This window comes from Phytophthora infestans, genomic scaffold, assembly GCF_000142945.1.
Source record: "Phytophthora infestans T30-4 supercont1.37 genomic scaffold, whole genome shotgun sequence".
In the NCBI taxonomy this organism is placed as follows: domain Eukaryota; phylum Oomycota; class Peronosporomycetes; order Peronosporales; family Peronosporaceae; genus Phytophthora; species Phytophthora infestans.
Window position 1 is genome coordinate 1,267,438 of NW_003303722.1, and position 21,983 is coordinate 1,289,420.

Genomic DNA, 21,983 nt, shown 5'->3' on the forward strand with positions numbered 1-21,983 from the left:
CTACGTTGGCTATCCGGGACTATGATATGTTAGTGAAGTGAGTGTTAACGTGTACCACACCAGATGCGACAGGCGAGAGAAAACTTCACAACAACAAAATACACGTGCCGCACGGACATCATCTTGCTGCCTGCTCAAGAAGTTGCCTTTGAGAGTGAGCTTTCGCTCTGCGTATTTATTGCCTTTCGCAAGTTGTCCTAAGCAAACTTCGATTATGGCCAATGGAAGCGCTTTATTTAAAACAGATGGCTGCACGTTAATGAGTCCTTTCAATTATCTGGTTGGGGCTGATAAAGAGGCAATAGGAAGAGTGACGGCATACAAATAGCTAGAGCTATTCGACCGAAATGCTATTAACAGCTCTCATCAGCGGACCACTTTAAAAATAATGGAGGCAGGTCATTCACGAGCCGAACATTCAGTTGGAGTAATTTCTACTTTTTAGCACTAATTGTGAGATTTGCTAGTAATCTTACTCGTAAACGTCGAACATGGGCGTTCGCTTAGGACAGCGATGCGGTAACGGTAAGTGCCTGATTCTGAATCACGAGAACATAATCATAAGATTATGGTTGTGCCTCACTTCAAGTGAATACTGCGCCCAACTGAGATGAAGGGGGTGGAACTACTTCTCCAAACGGAGATCAACAGAGGTGAGCGGATACGAGTTTTTCTTGGCCGTACCAAACCCGCGCGGTACTTGCGAAGGCAGGTCCATCGTCGAGCTTTCCAGAGAGGCAGCCATTGCACTCTGCAGGTGAGAGAATCTTTTTACCGTCTTGCGGAGCAAAACTTAAAGATCAAATGACATTCGCCCTCATTATCTTTGGACTGTGACGGTGATGAGAGATACTTGGATTTAGTAAAGTTGGTGATTTCCAGTTGGGCGCAGCAGCGAGCTCGAAGAAGGACGGACCTTATTTACTGTATTATAATGATAATAGTGGCCACTGCTGCAGCGCATTGTTCCATTCTCTAGGTCAAGATGAACCTTCAAGCTCTGGCGATGCTCTTCTGCGCGGTAATTGCTTGTGCTCGTGATTGTTTGTGCTCGGCAAGTATCAATCATGACAAAGTCCACGTTTGCGTGCCTTTTCCTGCCGTAAATGCTGAGGGTGAGACCACCGGCGGGCTCCAGGGGTCGACAGGGAACGACGCTTGCAAATATGCTCCTCTTGGATCTCAAGTCTATGGCCGAGCTGGATGGTACAAGGATGTGTGGGCGATCATGTACGCTTGGTACTTTCCAAAGGGCTTCTTCATGGAATTCGCCTCGAGACGTCGTGATTGGAAGAGCGTTGTTGTGTGGATTAACAATCCCGGGTTTGAGACGCCGATGATTGCTGGGGCCTCCATGTCAAAGTCCGGCGCGAAATACGCCAAGGAAACCAAAATGCTGCAAAAGTATTTCGTTGGCTCTGGAAGGGGTTGGGAGACTGCCATCTCCAACACGTCTCTTCGCTTCAAATTCAATACAAATATTGGCCATGGGAGTTTAGACTTGTCTGTTGAGAAGGGCGAGTACCAAGACTTGATCATGTGGGAACAACTCACCGGCGCGGCGCGTGCAGCTCTAAACGATGGTAAGAACTTCAGAAACGCGGAGGTCCCGATCAGTGATGAGCACTTTGAGAAGCACCTCGATAGCGCTTGGCCACTTTAGAAGGACGAACATGTTTAAATCTACAGCGTAGTGCGGGGGAAGGGGGGGGTCATTAAGGCTGTATTTTGAAGTGTATGTTTTGCCTTAAAAGGCAACACAGATAAAATGGTGGTTTTAAGCTACTCTACTTTGTCCAGGAGAACCCGGACGCAAGTGTTGTTACCTCAGTCTGTTTCGGTTTCGATGCACGAATCTCCAGAATAGGAACGGCTCCCTGACTTTTTCTCTCGATCATGGGACAGTCGAATAGTTTTTGGTTGCCAACCTTCCCTGATTCGTGGTGTAGGTTGTTCACACCGACGCTGGGAGCTGAAGACGAAGAGATTGTGGACGTTTTGTCATCACCATTACCGTCGAACGAGTTGCGGACTGCTGCTATGGACTGCTTCCTTTGGCCGAAATAGCTATGTCGCTCGTCATAAGACTGGTAGTTCTTCCTGGTGAGAACAGGATCCACGTTATTGTCGACCCAGTTGCACTCTTCTGTCTTATTAAAAGACCTAGCAAAGGTGAGTTCGGGTTTCCGAACGAAGGCCTGCTCCATAGATGAGCTGTCGAAGAATCTACCGAGCACTTGGAACCAGTTATTCCACTCCGGAGACACCGATGCTCGGAGCTCCTCACGGCGTGGAGTACCATCTGTGTCCACGCCAATAACGTGGAACGAGTCGTTCTTGTCCGTAAGCTCAACACGCAGAACCTGAAATCGCTGCTCCAGTTTCCCGTTGACCGTGTCCTCGCTCGCATAGAGACAAAGACTGTCGTCGCTCTTGAAAAGGCAGTAGTACGGTTTCCAGCGCTTGAGCACGAGGCCCTTGCGCTTCTGCAGCCAGCCTCGCATCACCACTGCCGTCAGCTCCTTCCTCTTGGCCATAGGAAACCCAGCCGACGCCGCGGTGGAGCTTAGCTGGAAGGTTCCGCGGTTACTTTCACTTCCACACGAGCGACTCATCCCACTCTGCTTCTGGAACGAGTGCTGTTGAAGACGTCGAGACATTTCAAAATCCTCGGTGGTACTTGTGGTTTGAATGCTCCCCATACTACAGCTGAGTGGGTTGTGCTTGGACTTGTCGTCATAGTAAAACGCACTATACTCGCCGTGTAGATGATCATTGCTAGTGTTGTTCCCATGAGCAACACGTGAGCTTTGGCGGGCAGACGTTCCAGATGCGTCTTGCTCTACCGATTTCTTTCGTCCCCGCACGGATTCGAGCGTGAACCCGTCGAAATCAAAGCCTACCGAGTCGTTGTTGTCCTTCGTGATCTGGTTGCTATTCGTGTCTGTATCAGGTCCCAGATCGGATGAAGCGTAGCTCGCAGGGGGTGAGCTGCTCCAGCCAAAGTAATCCGCTGGATGCGATGACGAAAGCTTCGACGTCGAGCTTTGAATCGACTGCTGGAGAGTCGGCGACAGCAGTTGTAGACCCGTTGTCTCCTTGGTGGCAGTGACGGAGCCATTTCGAGATCGCGACTGCGTCTGGTTTGCTGGCATGGCCACAATAGTCAGGTTGGTTTCGTGGAGAATGCAAAAATGAACCCGTCGCTTCTCAGTTGAGTGGAAGCCAGATCGATAGAAGCCGGCGTAGAACTAGATTGAAGACACTCGAAGAATATTCCGCTAGGTTTAGACTTCCGCCTCCTGTCGTCTACCACGGGTGAAAGCGAACTGAGCGATTATATTGTATGGATAGACTGACGGTCAAGAACTGGGGCCACCACTTCTGCGACTGTCATTCTTGGCAATTGATAGTATAGGGGTCTGTCAGCTAAGATTGGAGGCCTATCAAATAGGGACTGACTGGGCTGCCAGATGGAGATCGAGTGTCCAGGGATCATAATTTAAGAGAGCTCTTCCCAGCTGATTCGCGACTGACACTGTCAGCCACAGAGGCAGATTTTACCTGTGGTAAGCAACAGCGTGCTTTGTGCTACCACGTATTGATTTTGGATAGGCAGCGTTGCCTACGGAGACTTGAAGTGAAGTGCAGGAGCAAACTTGTGGGATCGTAAAGTCGCACGTGCCGGCTTCAAGTGTGCTGAAAAGGAAGCACCAACGCCTATGACCGTCATAATGATGATGATGTCGAACGAAGCCTGCTCGCAACCTGCGCTAGAGCTCCAACTCACAACTGAATATCCGGTGAAGAGACGGCAATTCTTGGCTCCGTTGAGTTTCTTGGGTGGTCAAACGGCTCATTTATCAGTCGTCGCGCTTGTTAAACCCATCGTGTGTCCACCGGTCTTAATGCGAAGTTATCATGGCGTCGATAAATGCCATCGTTTATTAAAGGCTCTTGTTAGCTCGGCCGAGACACACCGCCCTTAAAGAGGATCAACATCTCATTCAGAATGCCACGTAATAACAATGGACGGTAGTTAGTCTCCGTATCCGATAACAAACCCCCGCAAAGCAGGGCTGGCCAGCTGAATGAAGATTGATCACACGCTTGAAAAAAAAAACACGAAAACCAAGTATAATACATATATTATACTACTTCTGGCATCAACATCGGCACCGTTCATGTAAGTACGCCGATGTCCTCCGCAATATTTAAATATGCTCACTCGTTTACTACAGTGGTCGCGGTAATGAATCTCATTGAAATTATTTTGTGTGGAGTAATTTTTTATTCCACACAGCAATTGATCTCCGTGAGAGTATTAAAGAACTCCCATTAAATAGTGTTTGGTAAAATAAATCTCATTGCTATTATTTTATGTAGCCCTTTAATTAATCTCACATCTACATGTCGGCATAAATTATACCAGAAGGTAGAGTTACAGCTAGAACAGAGGGTTGGAATGTCACCGGACTGTACAGTGGCAGAGAGAATTATTAAAAAAAAATCATGAAATGAAGAAGGCTTAGACACAAGTACATGCGATCAGCCAATTGGTACTTTTGTTGGTATTATAAAAAAGATACAGCGAGACTTTTCTTAAGTTCGATCATCAGTGCTTACAACCGAGCAACCGCTCTCGTTAATGCACCTTTGTAACGGCACCTTCAGCACCTTTCCTGTCTACATAATCGGATCGATAAATTATAAGATCAGCACCTTGCTATTTCTGCTTCGGCACCTTTCCCCTCAAATCGAATAATATATAACCACCACTCACGTAATATATCATCTCCACATGAACCGGTTCGCACGGTTAAGCTCGGAGTCATTGCCGGTTCAGTTGGCGAAACGACGCATATACACCAAAGTCAATAACGCGATGGAGCAAGAGCATCGAGCGAGGTGCCGGAGGACACGCCACGCGAACATGCACACTGAAAACGTGAGCAGCGAGTGCTTGCAACCGCAGGAAGCTTCTTCAATGCTTCTATGGAGCCGGATTTCAGAGCTTGAGGAGCTTCAGCTCAAGCTGAACAAGATGAAGGATCTTCTCGTGGCGCTGGTGGAGCTTCATGGAGATATTGCGGCAACTGTAGGCGATAATATGAGAGATGCGGTGACGACAGCAACAGAAGGAAAGGAGCTCCGTCACAACGTGAATGTTTCATTCTCTACAGTATTAAGTGATGTTATTCGTAAAAAGAAGACATAGTTTAATTCATTTATACATGAATTATGTATTCAGCAGCTCTTGAACGCTGTCTTTACCTTCTTCCGAATGTCTAATAGCTGCGCCCAGCCCTCATTATCTCTAGTTGCATCGCCAGTTGACTTATGCAGCATTGTCCACAGTAGGCGCACTCAGTTTCGGGACCAGCATCTCCTCAGTTCCCCTTTCTCCTCCAAAACAACAAGAAGATCAAAACCTTTACTGCTTCATTTAAAAATGGTGAGCGCCAAGGAAAACGTGCAAACTCAGATTGCTGCGTCGCCCGTCGTCGTCTACAGCAAGAGCTACTGCCGGTACTGTACCAAGACCAAGACGCTGCTGACGGAGCTGGGAGCCAAGTACGAGGTCGTGGAGCTGGACCAGATTGAAGGCGGCAGTGAGCAGCAGGACGCGTTGGAAGACCTGACGGGTCAGGGCACGGTGCCCAACGTGTTCGTGGCGGGCAAGTCGATCGGCGGCAACTCGGATGTGCACAAACTGCACAAGACTGGCAACCTGGAGCCGCTGCTGAAGGACAGTGGCGCTCTGTGTAGCAAGAAAAAAAACTACAAATGTAGCACTGTAGACAACGAAAAATAGCTCCAAATAAACTTCACAGATTCTATCAAACCGGTTGGCCTTGTGACATACTACTACTACGTAGTACTACGTAGTAGTAGTAGTTAAAGTAAAGTGCCAAGGAGAAAGAGTACTCTCAAACCTTCATCAAGGACCGCTGCTACTACAGAAGTACTACGTAGTATTTCAAAGTAGAAATTGCCGCGTCCATGTAGTCGACAGATTGTCCAGTATTGCAGTTTATAATAGGCACGTTGTCCGAAATTGAATGATAACTCGGCCATCTGCTGTAACTTAACTTGTATTGCGACGTATCTAGTGTTTATCGCTGCTCATTTGGAACCCCACACGTCCACCTTCGGTTTAGTTAGCGGCTTCGAAGTATTCCTTCGACGCGTCCACCGTGGGCTTGATGGTCTTCTTGCCCTTCTTCCAGCCAGCCGGGCACACCTCACCGTGCTCATCCGTGAACTGGAAAGCCTCCACCAGACGAAGGATCTCGTCCACGTTGCGACCAACGGGGCAGTCGTTGATGGTGCTCTGACGCAGCTTGCCCTCACCGTCGATGATGAACAGACCACGGAAGGTGGCACCGGTCTCCTCACCCACGTCGATCAGGACGTCGTACGCCTGGGAGATCTCCTTGTTAAAGTCGGCAAGGAGAGGGATGTCCAGCTCGCCCAGACCGCCCTGCTTGCGGGGAGTGTTGATCCACGCCAGGTGCGAGAACTTGGAGTCCACGCTGCAGCCCAGCACCTCACAGCCAAGCTTACGGAACTCCGCCGCCTTCTCGCTGAATGCGATGATCTCCGTGGGGCACACGAAGGTAAAGTCCATGGGGTAGAAGAAGAGCACGACGTACTTGCCCTTGTAGTCGGACAGCGACACAGTCTTGAACTCTCCGTCGACGACGGCGTCGGCGGTGAAGGCGGGGGCGGCGTGGCGGATCTTGGGGGCCATTGTGCTTGCTGGTCCTGAGTCTTGCGGTGTAGATTCGAGAATGGTCTGGAGTTGTATGGCGCAGGAGAGCTCCAGATGCTGGACGCTAGCCACAGGGTGGAGATTTCGTTACGGCACGCGTACGTGGCAGCCAGCGCAATCTGGGTGATGACGGAGTATTGATGAAATACCGTATTCCTTATGTGATTGGCGACGCTCGGTCATTAGCGACAAATCCAGCAGCCAATCAAATTGATTTAAATTTCGTGTCGTCGCGCTTTATGTGCTTGGCGACCAATATAATTTTAGCATGTTATATAGTTTTTTTTATGCAGGTATCTTTTATGCTGGCAGAAAGGCTGGACCACCTCAAGAATTTGACTGTCGCCAATCACATAAGGAATACGGTATAACGAAATGTCCGGATAACTGATGAATAGACAAGTTCAATAACAGGAAGAGCACTGAGTTTAATTAACAGACAGCTTGTGATGTGTCCGACCTTGCAATCGATTGCAGAGGAGGGGCAAAGGTAGGACAGCGCGTCTTCAAGATCAGAGCGATTGTTGACATTCTGAAGCACAACTTCAGCCTACATCTCGCCAGTTGGACCGTGCTTCAGTTTGGACGCTTCGTATTTTTTTAGTTATTTGCTGCTTGTTCCTTTGGCATTACAGTACCAGGACGTCGTGGTTGACCATGATGGTCACCATCGGTTTTGGTGCTCGACGTGGTAAACCGCTGCAACATCGACGTTGATGACCAAGTTTGGTGAAGCAATACTTTACCACCAAGGCACATACACACGGGCACACATGAAAATGGGAGGACAACGTTGCGCACCGTTTCTCTGATTGTCACTACAGTACAGTGTACTGTGTACGTCAGCTTGGCCAGGCCAACCAACCATGTCCAGCCGCTAGATACATGTAGATCTCCGTTATACCAGATCTAAAATCAGATTTCAGATCTTTTTAAATCTACAACGACAGAAGATAATTTCTGTCAATGGCTATGGGTGCAATGGTTCGAGGCGAGAGCAATCTGGAATGCGTTTTTGCTAGCTCAACGCGTTTATAGAACAGGTTAACCAAGCCGTAGCTTCTCGATTTTGGTGCAATCGAGGTTTACCACGGTCATACTGGCACTCGTCGGCATGCGTGTTAATACTACAGTGTAGTACTACGTAGTATTAATAATTGATTCCTCGACAAGGCATCGGTCGTTCTTGTCTGTGTAGATTAGGTAGCGTTAGGCAAAAAGCATTAGCGGTATCCAAGGCCAGAATGTTGTTTGTCTTTCAGCTGAGCATTTCAAACAGCTTCGTTGCGCACACTTTCGCAACCCCTTGCCATTGCATTACCCCCCCCCCTCCCCAACAGTGTTGGGCCAACACACAGCCAGCCAGCCAGATTTCAAGTTGTCACAAGGCACCCATCTTTGCGTAGCGTTAGGATGTTTCCAGCTATGAAGCTCATCAATGGAGCTCTACCAAAACCTACACAAACTCGATTTTGGTATGATAGCAGACATATCACAAATTCGACATATATTTCAACACATTTCGCTTTTAAATTTGTGTTTGTGATTGGGTTTTGGTAGAGTTCCGGTAGAGTTCCAAGGTCGTAAGCATATCAGCACTTTTCACTTTTGAGACGCAAGAGCGACACGTGAATGGAGAGATCCTGCTCACCACTCGCTGATGCTGGTTGGCGCAAGAGCTGTACCTGCACTTCAGGCTTAGCATCAGCACGGCATTGCAAGATTCCAACGCCCATACAGGGAGTCGTGAACGCTGCACCCAGCTGAACCAGCCGCTCACCCGCTTCATTTGTGTCTTTCTCACTTGCTGGCTCTGACACAAGCGCTAGCACGCCGCCTTCAACTCCCACTCCTCCATTAGCTTCACTGCCTTCAGCGAATGTTTTTCGAAATCCTCGCTCCAAATCCGCAGACTTTGACAGCCTCCGAGTCAATGTTCCTACCAAATTACTACGAAGAAAGTGCTCTCCTCTACCCGTGCAGGCCACAGCGAAGGCATTTTTCACTTTGTTCCGCTCACTTCGCTTCCTTTTGCGACTTCTTGTCGTCGTATTCACAGCATTCGACGCATCGCAGCCCATTCTCGGACACCCCGCAAGTCCCAAGCGACCTGGAACTTTGTACGCCACCCCGCCACTGGACAACGCAGCAGCTACATTCCCTCTTGGGTCCATACAAATGGCGCCAACGGTGTCTAAATGTTTCTCCTCCACCTTGGTCTTAAGCTCTTGAAAGCGGCGATGCCACTTGGTCCAATGTTCTCGCGTCGTCTCCGTCACTTGAAACTTGTCTAGCTCTTCATCATCCGCTGTCTCCAGTCCAAAGTCATGTGCCAATTTGCGAGCGTGCTCGCCTACAACGACAAGCGGAGGTTGTCGACCGAACGCAAACGTCGCGTTCGAGTCGTCGCTCTTGGCTTGTTCCAAGAGCTTCAACGCCAACGCACTCGGCTCCTTCACTCCCGTCACAGCTCCACAGCAGCTCACTAGGTGCGTCTGCCCGCACACGACGCTGGCTTCGCACTCCACGCGCCCCTGTTCAGTTAAATTCGCTCCAAGACCAGCATTGGTGAGTGTACTGTGCTCAAAAGCCTGCAGCAAATATGCCGCGATTTGCGCCGCCGTTGGAGAAGGGGAGCGTGCAATAAGTTGGTGAGCACTCTCGAGGGTCGTTCGAAGTAGCGAGAGGTACGCTGCTTCGTTAGAGGAGCCGTAACGTCCAGCGCCGCAGTGAACAGCCAGCAACCAGTCGCTCATAACGGTACGAAAAAAGGTATTATCGTTAGTCCTATCTCCTAGACGCCAATGTCCTCGTTCCATAGCTGCGGCTTGTCGTGGATGAAGTCCTGCATGAGCTTGATGCACGTCTCGTCCTGCAGCAGCTTGACGTCCACGCCTCGTGAGCGCACGTACTCTCCAGGGCCCTGGAAGGTCTTGTTCTCGCCTACGACGATTGTCGGGATCTTGTAGAGCAGCACAGCTCCGCTGCACATGTCGCACGGACTCAGCGTCGAGTAGAGCGTGGCACGCGCGTAGTCGGCGGCCGTGAGTCGTCCGGCGTTCTCGAGGCAGTCCATCTCGGCGTGCAGCACGGCACTGCCACGCTGAACGCGGCGGTTGTGGCCGCGCGCAGCGATTTTGTCGTCGATCTCAAGCACAGAGCCGATGGGGATGCCCCCCTCGCTCAGGCCCAGCTTGGCCTCGTCAATTGCAGCCTGGAGAAACGGGTCCATGGTCTTACCAGTATTGGCCTTGGACAGCGAGGAAGGGAATGACGCTGTCATGAAACACCAAGTGTGTCATGGACTGGACGTATCGCTCAACTCACGTGCCATCCATGATACATGTAGATGGCTACTTTCGTCTAAAATTCCGTCAGCCTACCTTTTTTGGTTGAGAACACGCCTTCAAAGCACTATTAATAACTAGTACATGTATGAATCCACTGCAGGGCAAGTTGAAGACCGAGCACAAAAACTTAGCTGATTTTTCACTAATCGTTACATCCTTTATTGATTAATGATTGGTGGACACTTGAAAATTTATCAAATTTAAAGTCAGCTAATTGGTAAATCATTTCTCAGAATAACGACATCTATGTTGACGTGCGGCTAGCACTTGGTGGTTGAAGCTCACTTAACCCCCCCAACGCGAGAGCCTGTATTAGACACGTTTCCCGAAAATGCTTATCCTGTAATAGACACGATAAGGATTTCTGACGTCTTTTTTGTATGCAAATTTTAAGTCAAAGGGGGGTAGTTTTTTTTTGTTTTTATCACATGTATCTTCCACTCAGATCGACTGAGATCTGCAAGATCTTGATTTTCTAAAAATCAGAAGCCACAGGTAGAAGTGTGCGCCACACAATTATATCAACAATTGGAGGTGCATTTGCGCGCCACTTGTTTGCCACTCATTCTAGAATCTCCCCCCGTTGGCAAACAATGGCCTTTCAAGCGCGCTGGCGAGAGCTGAGAAGAGAAGGATGGTCGTCAAAGAGACCCCAGGGCCTATCGGTGGACTTCACGTACATTATGCCTGGTCAAAGTACGAAGGGCATCCGCGGGAAAGATTTCTTCGTGGGTGAAAAAGAGTTGATGGCCTTTTTGGATCAGCTGGATCTCGGTACGTATGATTATGCTTAGTGGGGATTTTTTAGTCTAACGACTTGTGTTTGCGTAGCGGAGCTTCGACAGCAGAGCTCTAAAAGGCCTGTACCAAATCCACAAGTCAGTACTGCGTGTGATCCTCCAGCCCAGAGTCGAGGGGAGATTGAAACAGGTATGAATTGCTATCCTGTATTAGATGCAATATCAACTGATTGTATCGTGTATCATACAGCCGTCGCTACATCCAGCACCCCTGTACGAGATGCAACTGAGTACAACGACTCAGGACCGCCAGGTAGCCCAACTGAGTTACCAGATAAAGCGATTTGTACAAGTAATGAAGGTATGATGCTCTCGTGTATAATAAATGCTTTAGAAGTCTAATCTTATTGTGTCTTGTACAGGTTTAACGGCCCTTACCAGCTCGCAAGAGTGCAGTGTTGGTGGTGATGCTCTGATTGCAACATCAACCCACATCTCGCCTGCATCGGGTGAAGACGGTGGGCTACTATTTTGTTGATGTGAAACTGAGGTATACACTAATGCGTGTTTTGGTTTGTGCCTCAGAGATACCACTTGCTCAGCGAACCTTAGAGCATGACCTGTTTGGAGATGACGATAGCAGCGAAAAAGACGTTGTTGAGAGTGACGAAGAGGTCGTGTGTAACGGGCCAGGTATTTACTCCGTTACTTGCTTACACTATAGTGTTGAGGAAGCTCGCAATAGGACGACTGAGTCTTAGGTTTAAGGAAAAATCAACTCTGACTTTATTTTAGGACCAAGGCCACACTCAAATACACGTCATAGTCCAATTGGCTAATAATGGGTCTGGCTCCCCATATATCAGCCAATGGCATGACAGCATTTCAGCACACGCTAGTCGTGTGCTGATGCACCTACTTTTGTAAAGAAATCTACCTACTTATGTAATGGAGGGGCCCATTACATCGTGAGTCTCGTGAATGAAGGTGGCGATGAGATAGAACCTCCATCGGAGGAAGTGACGAATGAACCTGATGCAGTACAGCCTCTTGCGATAGGTATTGTTATCCATACACTTTTGTATTTTACGTTACTTATTCATATCGTGTATTCTCGTTAGTAGACGACCCAAACCTTGTGCAGCCTGGTGAAAGACCTGAGGATTTTGCTGGCCTTGATTCGGATGACAACACTGAACATGGGTCTGTGTACGACGACGACGATGACTTGGGACCAGAGGAGCCTGACCCTGCTGAAGTTGAAGATACTGAGCCTCCAGTAGATATGCATTTTGATGAGTCACTTCTCGAAGCCGTTAATGGAGCTGACTCCAGAACAAATCAAGACGTGGCTCGAGAAGGTGGTTGATGTTTCGGGAAGAGAGGTTTGCATTTTTGTTGGTTTGCTTATCGCGCGGACAATTTGTCCGAACAAGGAAAAGTTTGAGAACCATTGGAAGACCACTGATGAAGGGGCCATTCCTAGGGGCTGTTTTGGCCAGTTCATGACCAGAGACCGCTTCGCTCACATATTTCGAAACCTACACTTCAGCAGCAATAGTGATCCGCGTGCCGCGTGTGATAGAGTGTGGAAATTGCGTCCTGTATCCGACACTCTGCAAGAAACGTTCCTGCGCAATTGGATTTTACCGGCAGTGATGGTATTCGATGAAGCTATGCTTCCGTCGCGCTCCACCTTCAATCGCATGCGAGTGTTCATGACGGATAAATCTCACAAATGGGGCACTAAACTCTTCATGCTGAGCTGCTCGAAAACAGCATATTGCATACGGTGAGTAAAAGCGAGCCTTCGGCTCGCTTTTTTTTTTTGGGTTTTTTAGTTTCTTTTGGTTTCGTTTAAAAAACTTTTAAACGAAAGCCGTGAAACCCGCAACATGTATGGTACAGTTTCGAGGTGTATTGCGGCAAACAGCAGCTGCAAGACACAAATACACCACCTGACACAAATTGCGGACCAGCAGCAGTCGTGCGAAATCTTCGCCATGTATTTGGACCTACTGGACCTCCAAAGTTTCGGTTGATTATCACCGACCGATTCGTCGTCCTTGCAATGCAGTTGCTGACCATGAAGTTCTACAGTATTGGTACTATTATGACCAACAAACAAGGTTTGTGCGAAGCTATTCTTCCACCAAGAAGAAGAACGGGAAACGTGCTTCAAACAAGAGGCCACCACATATTGTGAAAGGGACTATCAAGTGGCTGAGTGTCTGAAGGTGCCCACGATCAAAGCGGTTCGTTGGTATGACAATCAAGGTGTCTTCTTTCTTTCTTGCAGCGGGAGGAAGCGCAGCTAAGGATCGTATTGTTCGTCGCGATCAAGGCACCAGAGAGATGGCGGAAATGATGGCACCCAGACTGATGAAAGACTATCAAACATACATGGGAGGTGTGAACGTACACGATTAGCTACGTCTACAGAGGTAAGTGTTGTTATTGAATATGTACGGTTTAACATGGAATGCTTATCGTGTCCTATACGTAATCTGTATTTAGATACTCACTGCAGCTTTCGCGTCGATACAATAAGTAGTCATTACAACTCTTCCTTGGTCTTATTGACCTGGTCATAATCAACGCGTACATTCTTTTCAATTGTCGCCGGACGTACGATGGAAAGTCAAAGGTGTCGCACGTGTACTTCCTTAAAATGCTTCACCTGGAGCTGTGCCAACTACAAACGGACGATTGGAAGCAAATGCTACGTCATCGCGGCATGCAGCCCACCCCCACCAAGTCCAGAGAGACTGCCAACAGTCACTTTCCGATGCAAACGGATGAGTGGCGTAAAGGTAACACAACGGATACCAGAAAACGCCGCCAACGCGCCTGTAAGGTCTGTTCAGTGCTGAAGTCAGCCAGTGAATGGCGTGGAGGTGAAAGTACGTTTTTCTGTGGTGGGTGTAAGCTGAAATCGTCGTCCAAGCACCAACGAGCGTCGCGAGTCTTCCTGTGCAACAAGGTCAAGCACACAAGCAGCGGGCAGGCACTCTCGTGCTTCGAAATCTGGCACAGACACTGGAAAAATGGTACACGCATCCCTCAGGCGCGCGCGAAGCGCCATATTCGTGCGCGTAAGCCAGCGCAAAGCAATACGGGAGACGGCAGTGATTGCAGCGACGAAGGTGACGTCAGCGACAATGGAAATGAAGCTCCAAGCAGCCTTCGCCAACGAAAGCGTGCGCGCGCTAGTGATCACGGCAGCTAGACTCGTCTGACTATCTTCTGGCTCTTGTTTTTGACTTGTTTTAAATATACATGTATATCAGCTGTCTACAAACTCTAAATTTCAGCAAATATGTGACACGTCTTGCACCTACTACTGCGCTGTCTGTGCACTACACGGACACGTTATTGTAAATATCCTGAATCGTGCAGACACATTTACCGGATGGGTACATTGCTATACACGATACGAAAGCAATCAAGACGTGGGGTTTGGGGTGTGCCCTGGCTGTGGCCAAGACATGATAACTAGCAACTAGACTTAACTATGTGTTCCCATCTTTGAGATAAATAGTATCGTGTATGGGGTTTCGGGAAGCCAGAAGCTCTCGCGACGCGAGAGCTTCTCGCGAGTCGCGTTGGGCCCCAACTTGGGGGGGGTTAAGATTTTGCGGCAGACTCCACGAATCATGACGACATATACCTCTCACTCAACGAAACTTATCGCTCCGCACATCTTCGAGAGGCTGCCCGAGTATCAGAGCTCCGTGGCGGTGGTATCAACAGGTGACGAAGCTCTTGAGTGGACGTATGCGGCGTTGCTGCGTCGAGCTTTCACGCTTCGTGAAGTTCTGCAAGAAAAACTGCCAACGGATGAAGAGCAGCCTCGAGTGGCGCTGCTTGGAGCTCGTGGGGCGTCGTATCTGATCATCCAGTGGGCCATTTGGCTGGCGGGGGGCATTGCGGTGCCTCTGCATCCTGCGCATCCGGCAGACGAGATGGACTACATTGCGGCGGACTCTGGGGCGACATTGCTCGTTGTTAATGAGTCATTTATGACGCCAAACTCCAAGTTGAAGGAGTATGTGGATGGACTGCCAGCAAGATTAAACGTCGAGGTGATTGTGAGGCCTGATAATGTCAAAGGAGGCGACGACAAGGCGTTGTCGAATGAGCAAGAGAAACAAGTGCTGCAGTGGCTAGACTCTACGGATTACAGCACGGCTGGGGCGTATATGATCTATACGAGTGGCACAACTGGACGTCCCAAGGGGGTAGTCACCACTCATGCGGCTTTGACAGCGCAGATCAGTGACTTGGTGACGGCGTGGGAGATGAATTCTAGCGACCACTTGATCCACTTCCTGCCTCTTCATCATGTGCACGGCATCCTCAACAACATGCTGTGTGTGATGTATGCTGGAGGGTCTGTGGAGCTCCTGCCATTCGCCAAGCCTTCTCTTATCTGGTCGAAGCTGGGCCAAGCTGCAGCCGCCAGACGTCCCGTCTCCATGTTGATGGCTGTGCCGACGGTGTACATGAAGTTGCTGGAAGACTTGGAGAAGCAGCCACAGGACGATCCAAAGGTCCAGAGCGCGTTGAAAGGCGCACGTGACTTGCGAGTGGCGATCAGTGGATCGATGGCGTGTCCCGTGTCCATTTTAAATCGCTGGGAGAGTCTGACGGGGCTTCGATTGCTTGAACGCTACGGCATGACGGAGCTGGGAATGGTGTTGACGAACCCTCTGCATGGCGAGCGCCACTTGGGATACGTTGGTAACCCGTTCCCGAGTGTTTCTGTTCGCGTCGTGGATCCCGACACAGAAACCGAGCTTGCACTAAGCGACGAAAAGGAAGGAGAGCTGCGTGTCAAGGGACCGTCGGTGTTTCGTGAGTACTGGAGGAAGCCTGAAGCTACAGCCAAGGAGTTCGATGCCGACGGCTGGTTCAAGACAGGTGACATCGTTCAGTATAGCAACGAGCTCAAGAGCTTTCGCATCCGTGGACGAGCGAGCGCTGACATCCTCAAGACGGCAGGCTACAAGGTGTCAGCTCTGGATGTCGAACGTGTATTGCTGACTCACCCGCAGGTACTTGAATGCGCTGTCTTCGGACTGCCGGACGAAACGTGGGGGCAGATCGTTGCCGCTGTCATTCGCTCCGACGTTAAAGGCGATAAAGTTTTTCCGAAGATGTTTACACCACCACTGGTGGATTTTTCGAAAGAGCACCTCGCGAGTTATCGAGTGCCGCGAAAATACTTCTTCGTGGAGGAGATCCCCAAGAACGCGATGGGTAAAGTGAACAAGAAAGCGCTGGCAAAGATCTACTCAGAGGAGTAAGTTTAATTATCCGATCTCTTGGTAAAAGTGCACGACAACTGTGTGAGTTAGCGCGAGCGCTTCGGTGAAAAGATAAGTTCACGACGACCATCCGTTTGTTTCGTCAACTCTCTGGTAGTGGCCGTGGAAGGAACTTCGAGCTGTAGTTGAGCAAGATCAGCTACTGGTGAGCTGCCACTGCCAGCACTAATCATAATAAAGTGTTGAGTATGGGCTACAGAAGCAGGCTGCAGTGTACAAACCGAAGCTTCTCGTCGATTTTGTAGCACTGCACCAGCGTGTACATGTAGATCGCGACGCTCTCCATTTCAAGATGCTTCGTGTTGCTCTTTTGAATTGCGTTTTCCACGGAGGGAGCCTTCGCTGCTGCATCCAGAATAGTCTTCGTGCGTGACGACATGACCCATGACTGTTGAAATGCCGCACGTTTTCCACTAAAAATTGTGTCTGTGTTGGTCGCGTTGCCAGGTTCTAGCAGCATGACAGTTCAACGACAATAACTTTAGAAAGCAGAGTTAACATTCCACCTCATGGCATACTCGTCATGGTTGGTCGAGGATACCAGCTCGAAGGGCCCTCAGAGTGCTGAGAAGTTGCTGCAGCCATAATGCGCTCTTTCGCGTCAACTGGAATGAGTGCGTCGGTGATCGAGCTGGACGAGTCGCTCGCCCGCGAATTGCTAATCGAAGGTGGCGAATCCAGTTGATCTAAAAAGTGAAGTTGTGCTGAGATACCGCAAGCGTCAGTGCTAGAATTTCGCGATATACAAACCGTTCTCTAAATCGCTGTCAGCAAGCTTTCTTTGAGAACTGCCGACTCGAAATGAAGCAGGTTCCGGGTTGGCTCTCGGATTTTCCTCCAACGCCAGCAACAACTTCTTTTGCCAGCCTAGTGGTGGGCGGCCTAGTACGATGCTATCCTGTGATGACGTTGATGTTGACGGAGATGGTGCTGGCGATGGTCGTCGGCTCGGTGTGAAGTTCATTCGATGTTCGCGTGTCTGAAGCGAACAGCAGAGCGAGCATGAACGCTTTAAATTTCGATCTTCACGTTTCAAAACCCAACGTACTGCCGAACGAATTCTGGTAGAGAGCTGGGATTGTAAAACTGGAATGCAACAAGGAGTAAGAAGTTTCCACACAAATATTACCAAGACAGGAAACCGACCTTCTGCTCGGCTCATTTTGAATGACAAAGGCGAAGCTTCGAGTGTACTTGACGGCGTCGTTGCATGAAAAGTTTCATGAATTCTTCGAGGAGAACGAGAAGATTAGTCGTTAACTTGGTTTTTACAGGCTACCCCCGTCGTACGGCTCGTTGGCGTTTCCGAACGAGGCAGTGTCTGGACGAGAAAATGTCTGTAGCGGGGTAATATAAACCATGTCAGATACTTCGAATGGTCTAAACAACAAACTGAATCAACGTGACTGTATCAGGACTGGAGCCAGCGCAAGAACGGGAGTTGATTCTCCATAGCTGATAGTCTCGTTGGTCGAACTCACTCCTGCTGGTAGTAGACGCTTCGTGACCAAGAACGCCAGTGTTGTCGCTATCTGGTGAGTGCTGCTGAGCCTCGAATTTTCCGTTGTGACTGTGTAAATCTTCATCATGAAAAATCTGGTTCAAATAACAAAATGTTGATATTGGAGATCAAACGCAGTTTCAAGCACGTATACCTGTAGCTCATCTTCACCCCCATCGTCACAAATCCGCTGAGAAAGTCGTGTGTCTGGATGGACTGACTCAGCAATATCCTGCTTTGCGTGTTGAGTTCTGCTCTTGTGTGGTAGCTCTTGTCCATCACTTCATCCAACCAACCACAAACGCAGAGTCAGCAGCGATATCCCCTGATACACCCCTACATACACATATCATACTTGAAAAAAAGCAAGTCGACGCCAGAAGCAATCGACGATGGGGGTCGCTCCCCACGAGCACTCTTGATTGAGTGAGCTGCACGAGAGGACTCATACTTTCTCGCCTTCTTCACTGGGGTAAAGATGCATCTGTTCGCACTTCTCTCTTCCTGAGCGTTCACTTCTTGTTCGCGGCCTCTCTTCTGACTCGAAATCGACCGTAGCTCAATGTATTTACTATCACTACCATATGCCGGCTCTCCAGCTGCCCCCTCGGCTTGAATACCAGCGGTGCACATGGCTCCTTTACGCTCCAGTTCTAGGACGCGGATATCTACAGGCATCCACTCGAGCTCGTCAGTAAATACAGAAGACAGTCGCTTCAACTGTGAATAGTACAAACCTTGAGACTCGTCGTCGTCTCCGATAGACACAATGTACCAGGGCCTCGTCGAGTCCCCTGCTCTAGACTGGGAGCTACGTGAAGGACTCGTGGGCGTGACGCGCTGACGTTGGACTTGGGACGGAAAATGCATCTGTCGGCGTCGCCCACGCTGCGAGTACAGCGCGCGGTGCTTGCCGCTCGTCATCCAGTTCATACTTGGCTTGAGCGTCTCCTTGGTTTGACCTGTGGCTTGCGAGGCGAAATGCGGAATGAAATGGATGCGGGCTTTCCCGGACATGTCGCACTTCAACTTGGAGTGATGGTCATGTTGCAGTTAGTATACATCTCAATACATTTTGAAACGTATACAAGGCGAGGTGAAATGTGCTCGTGTTAAGGTAATAAACGTCGCTTCAGCGTCAGTCCAGGAAGTATCTAAAGACGTCTGTCTTATCCACAGCTGCAACGACTTGGGCACACTGGAGACAGAGCGCCGAGACTTTTTCCGATAAATTGCGAGCTGCGCCGCGGTAGGCGATGAGGCAGTAGGTCGGGATGCTTTGTAGCAGCAACGTTACTGGCTTAATGCAGCTTGATGTACGACAGAAGAGGAGAAAGTCGCGGTCAGAGAAGTTAAGCACGTCGAAGAGCGAGCGAACGTCAATTCGAACGCCCGCAGATTTTTCGGCGCAAGTGCTGAATAGCTTCCCGTCATCGAGCGTGGCCTTAATGGGGTAGCTTGAATCCTGGGGACACTCTGTAGTTGCAAGCACGGGTGGAGCGGACGTGTTGAATAGTAGCAGCAGCAGGAAAAAGGTGGTCGAGGCGGTAATGAGATTGCGCATCCTGGCTCGACGAAGGCACGGGGAGCTCTGATCGTAAGGCCGAGAGAATAGCAGTGAGGCTTTCAAGCACGTCCGGGGGCCCCTCACCTTGAAGCTTGTTGGCTCCAGTGGCGTGAGTCATCCATGCCCTAGCCTGGTACAAGCGTGTACTAGTTCTTAATGCACAATGAAAGCAGTAAAGACAGACAGAAACACGCCCGCCTCATGCCCCCTGGCCGTTTGCTGTCCGAAAACCCAGTCCAAACTTGTGATCACTCGACGCGAGTTCGACGTCCAGTCATCGTGCTGGTATCCAGTACCCAATGCCAAAATCCAGTACATACCAGCCGCTGGAGTCTACGCTAAGAGTCAAAGCACGAAACCTTGTCTTCTCCACTCAAAAACTGCAATGGAATACACTGGTAATTGATTTGAATTTGATGCGGTTTAGTTGGATAACTATACCCTAGGTCGTACGCAGCAGCAACCTCGCCTCTCTGGACCCGCACTCACGAGAACACAGGCCCATGGTAGTAATAGTAGCCCTTGGCACTGGTAATGGCCATCCACATTGTGAAACAAAATCGATAGCTGACTTCAGACCTCAAAGAATGTTGCCTTTTTCAGAAATGTAGATAGCGCTTTAACATCTTATATGTTAATCTAAGAAGTATCTGTACACGTAGTCTTCGTCGGTCTTGTCCGCAGTACCAACCACGTTAGCGCAGTGGTGATACAAGGTCGAAACTTCCTGGGAAATGTTGCGTGCCGAGCCTTGGTAGGTAATGTTCGGGATTGATTGTAGCAGCAACGCCACGGGCTTGATGCAACGCGAAGAGCGGCAGAAGGCAAGAAAATCGCGATCTGAGAGGTTGAGTACGTCGAAGAGCACGTTGACTTGACCTTCCTTGACGCCAGTAGCGCATGCACTGAAGAGCTGGCGGCCGTCGAGCGTTGCTTTAATAGGGCTGCTTACATGCGGTGGACACTCTGTCACAGCCAAAACCGACGATATGGAGATCCCCAGTAGCAGTATCGCGCCGACGAAATTCATCACTCAAATATTATGCGAAAGCTTCGGTGGAAAAGGAGAAATGGACAAGAAGTCTGGTCCCGCGGTGAGCTGGAACATTTAGCACGTAAAAATCGTCTAGAATAGAGTGCCCGTCTCACCATGCATATAGTACATGTACTTGCTTTGGTGTTCGTAACGGCAGATCTCGCTGCTCCAGTAAGCTCTAGATAACCCCGCAGCCCAAAAGTAGCGTATCAATTTGAGCGAGATTTTGGTTCTCGCTTCGAATGGTGGTGTTTCAGCGATATAGCTCGAGTAAAATGTTGAAGTAGCTTTTGCTGGAGAGGATTACCAGGTTTCAAGTATCCAGTTGTCAGAGGTTCGTACTGCACATACCGGTATGACACCGCCCCGGCTCACAAAATATACATGTAGTACATGATTCCTCACCGAAATGCACAAAAAAAATGAAGGAATACGTGTGCCGTGCACATTCTGCACGTAATGTGCTCTGTTCGTTCTGGTTAGTTCAACTGCTGATCATGCACCCAACTTGCGTTTTGAGTTCAAGCTTTGAGTGACTTCAAATCACGGTGCATGTACTGCGGCTCTCTAAACTTTATGCTGAAACTCAAATAAAACAAGGTTTTATTTAGATACATCGCTTTAGTTGGTTCTATCGTTTCAGTTGAGTTTCCGCATAAATATTAGAGAATCGCAGTACATGTACCATGATTTGAAGTCTCTCAACAATTTGGTTTGAGCAAACTGGGCAGCTAGCTCAAAATCGATCTCAGCTTCACACAGCCAATCAGGTGTCTCTCTTCTTTTCCACCTAAATAATGCGCCTCGTCACCACAGATAATGAGAGAGCCTTAGTTCTGAGCAAATGATACTAATGTCGCGGTCTTTTTCTAATCGGGGTCGTGTATCTTGGGCCGACGTAGGAGGTAGTAGTAATAGCGACACTACTGGGATAGTAATATAAAGGTTGATATATTCTTGTGTTCTTTGTTAGAAGGAAATCCACGAATGACCTCCTCATTTCACCTCGCTAGAAGTTTTAAAGCTCCTTACCTTTCAGCAGATCCCTCGTGTGTGGCGGTCCAGCTCCAATTCCCGCCACAACCAGCTGCTTAACGACTTCACAATGGAACGTCACTGTCTTGGCCGCAGGTCCCGCTTGCTTGGACGTGGTCTGTAGAGTTTGGGGCGAGTAGACCTTCTGCAGGCAGTCAGCCAGCATCGTTAATTTACCATGCAGCTGTACACCGTGACAATTCTCCCCGACTGGCGCTCGGTGCGCTCGCCGAGCCACATCGCCCGAAGCCTGTCGCACGGTGTCTTCCGCTGCCACATCTGGAACGTTCCCGCGTGCCGTTCCACTCGCAGTTTGACTCTCGTTCCTTGCTCCAGACGACGTTTCTTCGGCTTGCGTCCCTCGCAGTCGCTCCACACTAGCACGCTCCCTTTCCTCACGAGCCCATGGAGATCGACGCGATTGACGCGTCGAATAGTCACCGTCAGTCGACTTCTCGTGGGCCCAACGGCCGTCCTAATCGCCCGATCACTTGCTTCCGCTGCCGGAAGATCGGTCATCTCGCGGCGGAATGCCGCGCGCCAGTGCCGGTACTCGCGCCCACTAACCTTCTAGCCCTCCTGTGCTCCACGCACACTTTAATGCCACCACCACGTCGGGCGACTCGAGGCTGATCATCGTCAGTCTTCA

The 21,983-nt window shown here is 49.5% G+C and overlaps 8 protein-coding genes across 8 annotated transcripts; 3 read left to right on the forward strand and 5 right to left on the reverse strand.

The window, feature by feature from the left end:
* Positions 1–1,006: 1,006 nt before the first annotated feature.
* Positions 1,007–1,663, forward strand: PITG_23055 (NPP1-like protein; the record flags this gene model as incomplete). Its single annotated transcript, XM_002898385.1, has 1 exon — positions 1,007–1,663. One exon carries the CDS (start codon positions 1,007–1,009, stop codon positions 1,661–1,663), a length of 657 nt encoding a protein of 218 aa, XP_002898431.1.
* A 124-nt stretch (positions 1,664–1,787) lies between these two features.
* Positions 1,788–3,319, reverse strand: PITG_15490 (uncharacterized protein; the record flags this gene model as incomplete). Its single annotated transcript, XM_002898386.1, has 1 exon — positions 1,788–3,319. One exon carries the CDS (start codon positions 3,153–3,155, stop codon positions 1,788–1,790), a length of 1,368 nt encoding a protein of 455 aa, XP_002898432.1.
* A 1,897-nt stretch (positions 3,320–5,216) lies between these two features.
* PITG_15491 (glutaredoxin) lies at positions 5,217–5,815 on the forward strand (the record flags this gene model as incomplete). The annotated part of the gene is made up of 1 exon (XM_002898387.1): positions 5,217–5,815. The coding sequence occupies one exon, from the start codon at positions 5,453–5,455 to the stop codon at positions 5,813–5,815; it is 363 nt and encodes a 120-aa protein (XP_002898433.1).
* Positions 5,816–6,007: 192 nt separating this feature from the next.
* PITG_15492 (peroxiredoxin-2) lies at positions 6,008–6,784 on the reverse strand (the record flags this gene model as incomplete). The annotated part of the gene is made up of 1 exon (XM_002898388.1): positions 6,008–6,784. The coding sequence occupies one exon, from the start codon at positions 6,752–6,754 to the stop codon at positions 6,158–6,160; it is 597 nt and encodes a 198-aa protein (XP_002898434.1).
* A 1,481-nt stretch (positions 6,785–8,265) lies between these two features.
* PITG_15493 (threonine aspartase, putative) lies at positions 8,266–9,531 on the reverse strand (the record flags this gene model as incomplete). The annotated part of the gene is made up of 1 exon (XM_002898389.1): positions 8,266–9,531. The coding sequence occupies one exon, from the start codon at positions 9,529–9,531 to the stop codon at positions 8,368–8,370; it is 1,164 nt and encodes a 387-aa protein (XP_002898435.1).
* A 38-nt stretch (positions 9,532–9,569) lies between these two features.
* On the reverse strand, positions 9,570–10,007 carry PITG_15494 (cytosine deaminase; the record flags this gene model as incomplete). Its single annotated transcript, XM_002898390.1, has 1 exon — positions 9,570–10,007. The coding sequence occupies one exon, from the start codon at positions 10,005–10,007 to the stop codon at positions 9,570–9,572; it is 438 nt and encodes a 145-aa protein (XP_002898436.1).
* Positions 10,008–14,507: 4,500 nt separating this feature from the next.
* PITG_15496 (acyl-CoA synthetase, putative) lies at positions 14,508–16,396 on the forward strand (the record flags this gene model as incomplete). Its single annotated transcript, XM_002898391.1, has 1 exon — positions 14,508–16,396. One exon carries the CDS (start codon positions 14,522–14,524, stop codon positions 16,172–16,174), a length of 1,653 nt encoding a protein of 550 aa, XP_002898437.1.
* Positions 16,397–17,463: 1,067 nt separating this feature from the next.
* On the reverse strand, positions 17,464–19,260 carry PITG_15497 (uncharacterized protein; the record flags this gene model as incomplete). Its single annotated transcript, XM_002898392.1, has 6 exons — positions 17,464–17,516; positions 17,677–17,765; positions 17,851–17,977; positions 18,191–18,364; positions 18,434–18,719; positions 19,057–19,260. The coding sequence occupies 6 exons, from the start codon at positions 19,258–19,260 to the stop codon at positions 17,464–17,466; spliced, it is 933 nt and encodes a 310-aa protein (XP_002898438.1).
* Between the last annotated feature and the right edge of the window lie 2,723 nt (positions 19,261–21,983).